We start from the raw sequence: 12,358 nt of genomic DNA, 5'->3' as shown, positions 1-12,358 counted from the left end.
CACTGCTAAGGTTCAAGACTTCGTTATTTTTTTCTAATCGATCTTCCTGCCTCCAGCCTTGGCACTTATAAATCTATCTGCCGTGGGCTTCTGATTCCAAGGCAAACCCATACCACATCCCTCTCCCCTTCTTAAAAATCTCATGATTTTCTTCGTTCACAGAGCAAAGGACAGGTTCTTTCATTTGGCACAGGAGGTTTGCAATAGTCTGGCCGATGCTTCTATAATCTCACCATTCCCCATGCCCAGCCTTGTACTTTATGCTCCAACAATAATGAGCTACTAGCAGTTCACCTGCGACACCACGGTGTTGCTCTAACTTTGTGCCTTTGTTCATGCTGTGCCCTCTCCCCTTTATTCCCCCTCACTTGGTTAACCCCTTTCAGATGGCTTAGGTATCACCTCTTCTCGGATCCTTCTAAACAATACAGACCAGCAAGACACTAGATACCTTTTATTCTGCTCCAAGAATTCACTGGGTGGGTATCTATCACTGTACTTGCCCATTATCTATGTAGCTAACTTTCCAAATAGGCTGCGACTCTTCAAGAGTCGTAACAGTCTCTTATTTATACTGGCTTCTTTAGTTATTAGTATAGCGCCAATGCCAAGTCGATGTTCATTAAATATTGCTACTTGAAGAACCATATATTAACAATTACTAGCCAAATTAAAATTTCTAGCAACAGTGGGAAGGAAGGACTTTGGGGGAATTAAAAATCTGTTACAAACTAGTGAGTCCCAGAAATGTAAAGCTGGTTTATAATAGGGAAAAAAAATTCACTGTAATATATAGAAAAAAGCAGGATCCAAGAGAAAAATGGTACCTCCAGCAATAGAGGCAGAAAAAGCATCTGAAAAAACTCAACATCCCTTCATGATATTAAAAGAGAACTCTCAGCAAACAAGAACTAGAAGGGATCATACTCAATCTGATAAAGGGCATCTACAAGAAACCTAGAGGCTGAACACTCTTCTTCTTCTTCTTTTTTTTTTAAAGATTTTATTTATTTATTGGACAGAGAGAAAGACACAGCGAGAGAGGAAACACAAGCAGGGGCAGAGGGAGAGGGAGAAGCAGGCTTCCCGCTGAGCAGGGAACCCGATGCGGGGCTCGATCCCAGGACCCTAAGGATCATGACATGAGCCAAGGCAGACGCTTAACTGCTGAGCCACCCAGGCACCCCAGGCTGAACACTCTTCTTGTAAGTTTGAGAAAGAGTCAAAATGTCTGCTCTCGCTACTTAAATTCGACATGATGCAGAAGGGTCTAGCCAGTGCAACAAGGCAACAAAAAGAGAGAAAAGGCCGATAGATTGGCAAATGTAAAACCGCCTATCTGTGCAGATGACATGATTGTGTATGTACAAAAGCCTAAGGAATACACAGACTACTAAAACGAACACGTGTATTGAGCAAGGTTGCAGATCGTAAGATCAACAACCAAAAATCAACTCTGTTGATATATATTAGCAACAACAAATTGAGAAAGAAATCAAACAATACTATTTACAGTGGCAGCAAAACATCAATTATCTAACAATAAATCCAGCCAAAGACTTTTGCCCTGAAAAATCAGCAAATGCCGCTGGGGAAAATGAAAGATGACCAAAATAAACATTCACTGAAAGAGTCAATATTGTTAAGCTTGCCACTCTCCATGTACTGATATATAAACTTAATAAAATCCCCAAAAAACTCCCAGCAGGCTATTTTGAGGAAATTAGAAAAGAGGATTCTGAATTTTGTAAGGAAATTCAAAGGCTGTAGAATAGCCAAAATGACTTGGGGAAAAAAAAAAAAAAGCCGAGGGCTAACACTACCTGATTTCAAGACTTAGAAAGTTAGAGTAATCAAGATGGTGTAATAGTCATATCAAGATGGACAAATAGCTCAGTGCCACAGAACAGAGTCCAGAAATAGGCTGTACACATGTAAAGAACGGAAATTCGACCAAAGCACCAAGTAATTCAATCAGCCGAAAGGAACATTTCATTTTCCCCCATACGGTGTGAACCATCTACATAGCTGCCTTCAACCTTGACCTCTATCTGATTCCATGTGCAAAAATGAACTTTATATTACAGACCTAAATATAAAATTTATAAACAAAGTTTACAGAAAAAAGGTAAGGGGGCGCCTGGCGGGCTCAGAGGAGCGTGTGACTCTTGGTCTCGGGGTCGTGAGTTTGAACCCCACGTTTGCTGTAGAGATTACTTAACAATAAAATCTTAAAAAAATGTAAGACAATACCTTTACAATCCTGAGGTAAGCAAAAATTTCTTGGACCAGACACAAAAAGAACCAACCACTAAAGATGGTAAATTGCACTTCACCAAAACCAAAACTTTTGGCCCAATAGAAGACTCAATTAAGAAATGAATAAACAAATCAAAGATCAATCTGCAGCACATATATCTGACAAAGAACTTCTATCCAGAATATATCAAAAATGCCTACAAATCAACCAAAAAATGCCATTTCTAAAACTGGGCAAAAGACTTGCATACCCATTTCACAAAAGACGATATATGAAAGGCAAAGAAGCACATGAAAAAGTGCTCAACATCATTAGTTATCAGGAAAATATAAAAAATGGGGGGCCTGGGTGGCTCCGGAGGTTAAGGGTCCGACTCTTGACCTCAGCTCAGGTCTTAATCTCAGGGTCGTGAGTTCAAGCTCTGTGTTGGGCTCCACGCCCAGTGTGGAGACTTTAAAAAAAAAAAGTGAAGTATAAATTGAACATAAGAAGTAGGAAGATAGGTAGGAGAAGAAAGGGAAGAAGAAATGGGGGTAAACAGAGGGGGAATGAACCATGAGAGACTATGGACTCTGGGAACCAAACTGAGGGCTTCTGAGGGGCGGGGGGTGGGGGAATGGGATAGGCTGATGATGGGTATTAAGGAGGGCACGTATTGCATGGTGCACTGGGTGTTATACGCAAACAATGAATCATGGAACTTTACATCAAAAAAAAATAAAATAAAAACACAATGTGATACCAATTCACACCTAATAGAATGGCAAAAATAAAAAAAAAGATTAGCCACATCAGATGTTGGTGAGGATGTGGAACAACTGAAACTCTCATCCACTCCTGGTGGAAGTATAAAATGGTCCAACCACTTTGAAAAACTCTTTGGCAATTTCTTATAATATTAAATACACAACTTCCCTAGGATCCAGCAATTTTACTCCCAGGTATATACCCAAGAATAATGAAAGCAGATGTCCACAAAATGCCATAGATAAGAATGTTTAGAGCAGCCTTATTCACAACAGCCCCGAACTGGAAATAATCCAAAATTCATCAACAGGAGAATGGGTTCAAACAAAAAATTAGTTATCACTATAATGGAATATTACTTAGTAATGAAAAAGAACAAACTTTTGATATACTCAACAACATGGCTGTATCTCAAAAACATTAGGTTAAGCAAAAGCAGCCAGACACAGAAGTGTATGTACTGAATGGAATGAATGATTCCATTTTTATGACACTAATACAGGCAAAACTAATCTATGGTGATAGAAATCAGGTGGTGAGGAGGGGCGACTGACTGGAGATGGGCACAAGAGAACTTTCTGCGAGAACGGATGTGTTCTCTTCCTTGTTTCTGGTGGGAAGTTACACAGATGTATACAGCTGTCAAAATTCATGAAGCTGTTCACTTAGGAATGTGTTAATTACATCTTTAAAAACTATTGCAAATCAAAGCTCAGAAATGCAGTTTTAGAGACAAATTAAATTTCATTATTATTGGTTTAATTCACATACTTAAATACAGACACTAAAGAGACAACCATTTGTACTTTTCATGTCAATAAAGCTCATAAATCAGTCTCAGTTATTTTTCCTTTGGCTGGGGCAAGAGGAGGAAGCCTTCTTCCATAAGCGGAAACATACAAAGGCTCTTTTTGAACATGATTCTACCTGTACACATCAAATAAAACGTATAAATTATTACTGTAGAACACACAAGAGTTCCAACAAATGTGTTTACATAGAAAACAGATTATAGTTCTTGACTAATAAGAAATGTTACTGTTCTCCTTGAAAGTATTAGAGTCAGGCTCAAGGCTATTTCTATGAACAGGTTAAAGCCGCTATTTGGAAGACAAGAATGTAACTTCAGTTGTGCTCAACCATTTATCTTCCACGAACTCCCCTGAATCCTTCCACTGTCAGCCCATAACAACTGGAAGTCTCTGGAAAATCATTTAAGTCTGAGTAAGACCAAAAAATGTGAATTAACTTACCCAAGGCTTCACAGTCAAGAATTGAGCTGGAATTAAAATTCAAGTTTCTTCAGGTTCTGTTATAACTGACTTAGCAAAATGTAAATATCTACTCTTCTAGGTTCTGGGGTAAAAAGTAACGTCATTGTCAAGTAGATGAGCCATCGAGTCTGACATTTTTGTAGTACTTCGTGAGTTACAAAGAGCTTTCACATTTATTTTGAAGTCACCAGGATGGTACTGTCTTTATGTTACTGCTGAGGGGAGGGACCCATATAGAAACAGCTAAAGCCTCTATGCATGTCACTTTAGCTAAATGAATTAGAGCCGACTTGAGATTGTCTTATATTTAAAAAAAAATTCACAAAGTATAATGCAGTATGCCTCTGTCACTTCCACCTGATTGCTTATATTTCTTCTTACAACTCAAAAAGAATGTATTTCTACAGGACTCCAGCCCCTTACATTTCAGTTTTTGTTCTTTTTTTCATCTTCCCATTTTTTGCAAACTTCTCTGTGGTTCTGTCTTTGGTTCTCTGGTTTTCACTGGCTCTGTTATCTCCCATCCTCACTCTGCTTTGGTTCTCACAGATGACTTCCAGATGTGGTTTTCCAACCCTGATCTCTCTCCTCAGATTTGGTTCCAAACTTCTAATGGCCTGACGGTTATTTCCATCTCAATACATTCCTACTTCAAATTCAACACACATCAAAACGGACTTTGTCATCTTCCCAGGAAAATCATCCACCTGTAGCTTTTCTGGAATATCCAAGCCCAAAAGCTCAGAGCTACCTTTGACTCTTCCCCTCCCACAGCCAGCAGGCCGTCCTCCTTTCTTCGTAGTGTTTCGTGACTCTGTCAGCAGGTGGGCTGCAGCCCTGACTGCCTCATGTCCGGACTCCTGGGCAGCATACGTCTCCCACGTTACCGCCAAATCACCCTCTCCTCTTTCTTGCTTTCATCCTGCCATTGTTCTCTCCCCAAACCTTCGAGAGCAAGTCAATATTCTGCTGAATAAAGCCCAAACATTCCAAGTTTCTCAAAAATCTGACCTCAACGATTTCTCTTCTCTGTGTGAACCCAACTGGGTTTAGCCAAAAGGATCCATTCCACTGGCCCAATGCCTTACACTGTCCCACCTCATAGCTTTTGTCCCTGCTAGTGTCCTCCTGTTAGACTGCCTTCCTGGTGCCGTCTTTCTTCACCCCTCTCTAATCATAGCTCGCTCTTCTATCTCAGCTCAAAGGCATCTCTCTCACCTTTGACTTTACATGGAACACACTGTGTATATTAGTCAAATGGCATGGTCTTGGTTGTTTTTTTTTTTCCCCATTCCGTGTAGGTGTATTAGCTGTCCAGGTAGACACCGGAGGTCAGGGTTTAGCCCTCGCTAATTATTTTATAGCACCTGCATCACCAGGTCCAGAGCCTTGCTCACAAGTCAATAAATACTTGTTAACTGACAACCGAGGCCGTCTGGGATCCATGTGAAGTTCACAGCAGAAATTTTCCTTTTTTAAGAAGACTCTTATGCATACTCTGCTTAGCTGTTACATGGTTAGCTATATTTTTTATGGAGATTTTTCCAAAATATGTTGACCCTGATCTGGTTACTGGGATGGTAATTTGAAGATGATAAATACCGCCTCTCTAAAACCAGACAATAGGAACCGTTCCAGAGACAGGGCTCCATATTCCAAATAGGGACATCTCTGCCCTGGGCAGTTTTCATGCTTACAGTTCATCTGTCCTTAGTTACCCTCCAAATTAAGTTAGCTGTAATAATTTTTTAGTATAAATTTTAAGAAGCTAAATTTATATAACTGGCATTGCAGGCCCTGGAATCTTACTTCACTATAATGGACATCCATCATTCCAGCATCTTCTTTCATTGCTCCTTCTTCATCTATATTGGGAGTAATTTTCTTGAAGGCTGAACATCCATTAGGGAATAATTCTGTATGAATAGAAAGCAGTGAAAGGAATTTATTTTTAAAAAAGCATTTTGTAAATGACAGCCTTACAAGGACTGGTTACCCTTAAAAACAAACGCAGACATTTTTGTGCTGATCGAAGTCCTAAGTGCACTTTTCAGTCTAAAGAATTTTACAAATGATTTCCATCTACCGCACATTTTCCCAGTCTCTTCCCCCAAAAACAGAGCTCAAGTTACCAACAAGTAAGTCTCCTTCTTGGGCTCTGCATGATTTCCAATGGCAAGTACAGTCAATGTTTCCCTGGTGTCATCTAACACTTCGATCCTGTATGTTTCTGGTTTGTCACCTAACCAAGGAGGGCGGGTTCTTTTCAGGTAACCAGAGAATGAACTTTTGTAACCATTTCTAGTTCCTAATTTCACTGTAGAACTGGAAAAGGAAGTGGGTCTTTGGAGGAAGCCTAGCCTAGGACTTGTAAGAGAGGCAGAAAGAGAAAACCTACAGCAGGGCCGAAGCATCCTTGGAGAAAAGGGACAGACCCTGGGACAGTCAGAGCTTTCGGAGGTCAGTGGCTTCAGGTCTATCACTAATTGTGTGATTTGAGACCTGCTCTTTTCTCTAGAACTGTAAAAAGTTTCATCGGCTGTAAAACAGAGATAATAGCTACTTCATGAGAATTAAAGGAAACGCAAAGTGTTTAGACCAGAACCTAGCATATAAGAAGTGTTGAATGAATTATTAACGACCACAGCTATCAATAAATAAATGGGCTGTTCCAAGTTAGGACAATTGTTGCCAGCTGGTATAGTAAGGGAGGCAACAGCTGGACCCCTGGGAAGTAGCAAGTGGCTCAAGCTGGGAACAGCTGCCGTGGGACTGTGGACCAAATGGTTCCCGTCAAGCGAGAGTCTAGGTAGAGAAGGCAGGCAACGTGGCGGCCCTACACATTCTGGACAGGGGAACATGTCCAGACGACCCCTGTCATGGCCGCCTTTATTTACCCTTCTGTAAGCGGGCTGTAATTCAAGAGTTATGGGAAATCCAGCCTCCTTACACAAGAATCTGCTCGTCAGTGAAAAGCAGTCGCAAGCGAATAAAAACTGTTGCAATATACTGTTCTACAACCTCTAGAGCGGTGATGCTTAGAAAGCATGATCTCCTCACAGCTAAAGCGCTGGAAAGCTTCCCAAGCTTAGAGGTTGGGGAAAAAAAAGAGGGAAGATTTAAGAGAGTCAGACTTCATATTTAGGAGATGTCTCAGAATTCCGGTTAAAAAAAAAAGGTCATGTGTCAGGGCTTGGATTTTGCCAACTCCTCTTGTCTAAATGAAAGCTAACTAGACATAGGCCGTCTGGTAGGATGCTTGATGGAGCATAAGTTATCAAGTAAGCACCTCGCTTCTGAGAGACAGAGAGAGAGAGAGAGGGAGGGAGAGATGGAATTCGGGTGAGGGAAGATGGGGTTATGTCCTTTATCAAGAACGGAGAGGGGCGCCTGGGTGGCTCAGTCATTAAGCGGCTGCCTTCAGCTCAGGTCATGATCCCAGCGTCCTGGGATCGAGCCCTGCGTCGGGCTCCCTGCTCCACTGGAAGCCTGCTTCTTCCTCTCTCACTCCCCCGCTTGTATTTCCTCTCGCTGGCTGTCTCTGTCAAATAAATAAATAAAATCTTAAAAAAAAAAAAAAGAACGGAGAAACCCATGGGGAGCAATGAGTGGATTTCTGTGAAGGAAGGAGAGGCAGAAATGAAAATGAGATTTACTTTGACCCAATGGACTTTAGGGCCATTTTTGTTCAAAGAAATTAGGTAATAAAAGACACTGAAGATAGGGCATGACACACTTCTATTCTGAAGATAAGCACGCCTACGATGGTCTGTCATCGACTTCTAGGAGCGCTCTACCCAAAGCGCTGGACCACAGCAGGATAAGGAACCCGCACCAGATGTAAATCAATACATCATTTCCTTCTTCGACGAAGTCTGCGGGGGCGGGGGGATGTCTGCTGAACTAAACATGCTCAGGGACATAGCTGATTTACATTCAGGATAATACTCCTTATCTTGTTGTGGACCAGTAACAAACAGGTCTCAGACTGGCCACTCTGAGGAGTGCATTAGGAGAACATTTTGAAATTGAGGAGAAAATGTCCCAGTTGATCACCTCTGTGAAGTCAAGGGCCAGGCAGTAAGGAAGAGGGAGCCCAAACTTGAGCAAAGCGGTAAGAGTGTAGTCCTCGACCAGAGAAAAGCATCAGGCCCTGAAGGCCTCTGGCCGCTAGGTCCGTGACCAGGGAAGAAATTTCTGTCTGCTCTGAGATTTATTAAGTGATTCCCAAATCTAGGATTGTTCTCTAGAACTCTGGGATTTAGGGGAGGACAAAAAGAGGCACACTCCTACGTCTGAGATCAGATGAGACTAAAGCATCATGGGAGAGAGTCTCCCAGTATAAATTTTAAGTAGAAGGAGGGCAAATTACGTTGTTTTTTTCTTCTCAGAAACTGACAGGTCAACACCCACTTGGGCGTGTGTTGTCTGCTTCATCTGGGGTAAAGACTACTGTTAAGGATTGCTAGCTTCAGAGTCCACTATTCTTGCTAAGTGTGTTATCTTGATTCCTATGCCTGATGACGTAGCTCTACCTAGAGGAGACTATATCCCTTTGTTTGCTTAAGTCATTAGCACCCACCAAACTATCCAATGATATGAGGACCCTTTCGGTTGTGAGAGTCTAAAATGCTGGAAAGATTTTCAGATGAAGTAAGTTGCTGAATCTAGAACTGGCCAGTGTATATACCCCAACAGAGGGAGGCATGTATTTCAGGGACCTCACATAGCCCTGTGTAGCATTATAAAAGGTGGTCTTCAAAAGTCAGCTATCGATCTTTCTGGTATACGACCTGGATTCCTTGCCCTTGCCCTTTATAGCTACAGCTCCTCGATTCCCGACTGCTGTCCCAGGGAAAGCAAGATGCGAACTAGGACAGACCATTACCCTGAGCACAAGCGATCCCAGGAAAAAAAGTGGGGAGGAGTTTGGAGGATGGGGAAGCAGTCCAACCCCTGATAAAATAAGACGGCTGGTCAGAAGAAGGATAAGAGGTTAAAAGTCCTGGAGGAGGGCAAAAGAGGGGAAAGGCTGTGATTAGCAAGGAACCAGGAAATAAAAAGCCTGCAGAACTTAAGCTATCAGATCCTGGGTACAAGACTTGAGAAAGGGAGCAACATTACCCTATAAGGAATGAAAAGAACAGACTCCATGGGAAAGGAAATTCCTGTTTCTGGGTTGTTGGGGGAACCCTCTAGGATGGAAGCTTTGTTGAACCTTGGATGCCAAGTGGGGGCAGAATAATGCAGAGACTTGACGCTAGTCTTCCCCCGGGGGTGGGGAGTGGAGGGGAGAAGTTGTGCCTGCCCTCAGGAAGAGGGAAAGGTACATAAAGTCTAACCTCCAAAGAAGGAGATCTAGAATATTTGGGGGCTCTCAGATAAAACACAAATAGGGATATTCAGACCTGATTTTTATTTTATATCCGTGGGGGTGAGAGTAACGAACAGGCAGGAAGCATCAGCGCTTAGAGGTAACTTAGGTAAAAGGAAGAGAAAGATAATCCCGAAGGTCTCTCTGGTTGGAAGAGCAAGAGCTTCGGCTGACTGAGAGAAGTAGGGTTGCGGGTGGCAGGGAGAACTGCACATCTCCTTCCCCTTTCCCTTCTAGTCCAGCGCCTGAAACAGGAAAAAAAGGATCTAGAAATAGGCCATTGCTGGTGTTCTGGGGTTCGCCCAGGAGGTGGGGGAAGCGGCTGGAGCCTTTGCTTGCTTAGGCAACCACCCAATGGGACAAACTAGTTTTTCTTCCTTAAAAACTCTAAGCAGGGGAACATCTGTCTCCAGTTCGTGAGCAGGTCAGTAATATTTCATTTCATCTTGATTAAAAGAAGTGCTTCATAATGACTTCATGGGAAATGGCATAGGAGTTTGAGAAAGCAAAACTTTTGTAACTGAGATGTCAAAGATTTAAAATACATTCTAGCTCTCCTTCCCTTTTGTCTTCAATATCAAAGGACACTTCACAGCAGAAAACAAAGTGTTGTAGAATTGCTTAACTATTTTTGTGAAGTCTGCCTGTCTTTAAGAGTTAATAAAACTTTCTTTCCCCCCTTCAGTTCTGCACTCAACTGTACTTTTATTTAGCCGGTAAATATCCAGCTCTTATCTAGATCCTCAAGTTCTCAGACCAGATAACAGGTTAACGGATTAAGTTTTTAACTTGTGTTTTCAGTTAGTAGTCCGCATTGGTATAACTAGCATAGTTTAATCTGCTAATCACCAAAAGAAGGTGTTCTGGATCATCAGAACGACTAAAGTCAGGGGCGGGCGGAGCCCTGAGGATTTTACTACTGCCACCATTTTGGAATAAGCTTTGCTAGTTTAAGCCAGTAGGATTTTCCAAGTTTAAAAATAGATGGCAGCTATAAATAAATATGTAAACTCCTAAATTTAACATGATGTTTTGTTTAAAATGCTAAACATTTTTTCCTACTTGGAGAGGGGCCCCTTGATTTCTATGAAGGGTAAACTCTAAAAAACCTCGAAGGGATTATGAAATAAATATTTACATGGGGGATGGGCAAAATGGGTGAAGGGGTGTGGGAGAGACCGGCTTCCAGTTATGGGATGAAAAAGTCACGGGAATAAAAGGCACAGCACAGGGAATGGAGTCACTGGTACTGCAATAGCGTCGTATGGCGACAGATGGGAGCTGCACTCGTGGTGAGCGGAGTATGACGTACAGAGAAGTTGAATCACGTTGCACACCTGAAACTAGTTTAACGTTGTGGCCAACTGTACTCAAAATTGTAAAAAAAAAGTTTTTAAGCACTATTTACACTTACTGAAACATATCACACTATTTGGCGTTCAGGCTAGCTGCCTCAAGCTGGTGTCCAAAACCCACAGCAATATTTATATTTTATTTTAGTTGCTATTTTGTCCAGTCTTATATATCTAAAGCTTAAGGATTGATAATGGAAAGGAATAATTCTTGATCTGTGCTTAACTGTAGGGTCTTTGGACTTGTGGAAACAAATTCTAGGGAAATATTTTAATATTTTTAACCATTTTCAGTGGACACAAAACTCTTACTGCAGATTTCTCTAATTAAAAAGAGATAACCTCATTTATCTGAAAAATACACCTAAAAATGTATTAGTGTGTTTAGAGTTCTCATATTACTTTATTTGGAATTACAGGTGTACAATTTCAATATTTATTTTGGCTGTAATTTCATGGGCAGACCAGAGACGTAGAAAAAAACCTTAACCAGGGCCTTCTTTTGATAAGTAAGATTTTTCCATAAAAACCACATACCTACTAAAAGGAGAAACTAGAGTATGCCGATTTTAAACACATGGATTGTTAAAAAAATATTTCATTATCAAACAGAAAGTGTTCATTTAAAATATAAGTAAAATGAATCTACATTTTAGCATGACATCATGCTTGGGAAGACTCTTTTAAGAAAGAGGTTCTCCTGGGACCGCAGGGTGGCTCAGTCAGTTGAGTGTCTGCCTTCGGCTCAGGTCATGATCCCAGGGTCCTGGGATCAAGTTCCACGTCAGGCTCTTTGCTTAGTATGGAGCCTGCTTCTCCCTCTGCCTCTCCCCCCACTCGTGCTCTCTCTCTCTGTCTCTCTCTGTCTCTCTCTGACAAATAAATAAATAAAATCTTAAAAAAAAAAAGAAAGAAAGAGGTTCTCCCCACATGGGTGGTATTATATGAGGCAATCGAACACCGAGCCTTCGATGTAAAATGAAAGCCATATAGTTAACTGTAGAAATTCTGGAGTTAAAAAACAAAAACAAAGCAAAACATGGCCGTGTTCTCATAGACCAAGCCGGAGTGATAGGACTCCCACAAGATGGTTTCATTTTGCCCCCATGTTGCTCATTCAACTGCCTTAAAGGAAGTAGCCTGACCATTACGATAGATAGCGGAAGGTTTCTTTGCAATATTCATTGCCGATCAATTTTTAAACCTAGCTCAACTGCTGCACTACTTGAGTAGTTTTTACAGTAGCAGCCAGCAATACTGTTTTCGGAAAGGGAAGCTTTTGGGCAGATTCTTGAATTACACCTGCCGGATCCTGAAGCCCTTCAAGACCACTGATTCCCTTTTTGTTTCG

General features: G+C 41.5%; 1 protein-coding gene across 3 annotated transcripts in view; it reads right to left on the bottom strand.

Moving 5' to 3' along the window:
* Positions 1-12,358, bottom strand: part of DOCK11 (dedicator of cytokinesis 11) — a 186,565-nt gene that overhangs the window by 25,507 nt on the left and 148,700 nt on the right. For all 3 annotated transcript variants that reach the window (XM_034649107.1, XM_034649105.1, XM_034649106.1), the window contains one exon: positions 6,091-6,197. In XM_034649107.1, coding sequence (XP_034504998.1) covers positions 6,091-6,197 — 107 coding nt within the window. The remainder of the gene's footprint in view (positions 1-6,090; positions 6,198-12,358) is intronic.

Source organism: Ailuropoda melanoleuca, chromosome X, assembly GCF_002007445.2.
Source record: "Ailuropoda melanoleuca isolate Jingjing chromosome X, ASM200744v2, whole genome shotgun sequence".
In the NCBI taxonomy this organism is placed as follows: domain Eukaryota; kingdom Metazoa; phylum Chordata; class Mammalia; order Carnivora; family Ursidae; genus Ailuropoda; species Ailuropoda melanoleuca.
Note: the sequence above shows the minus strand (reverse complement) of the source record. Positions and strands in the feature narration are given on the sequence as shown.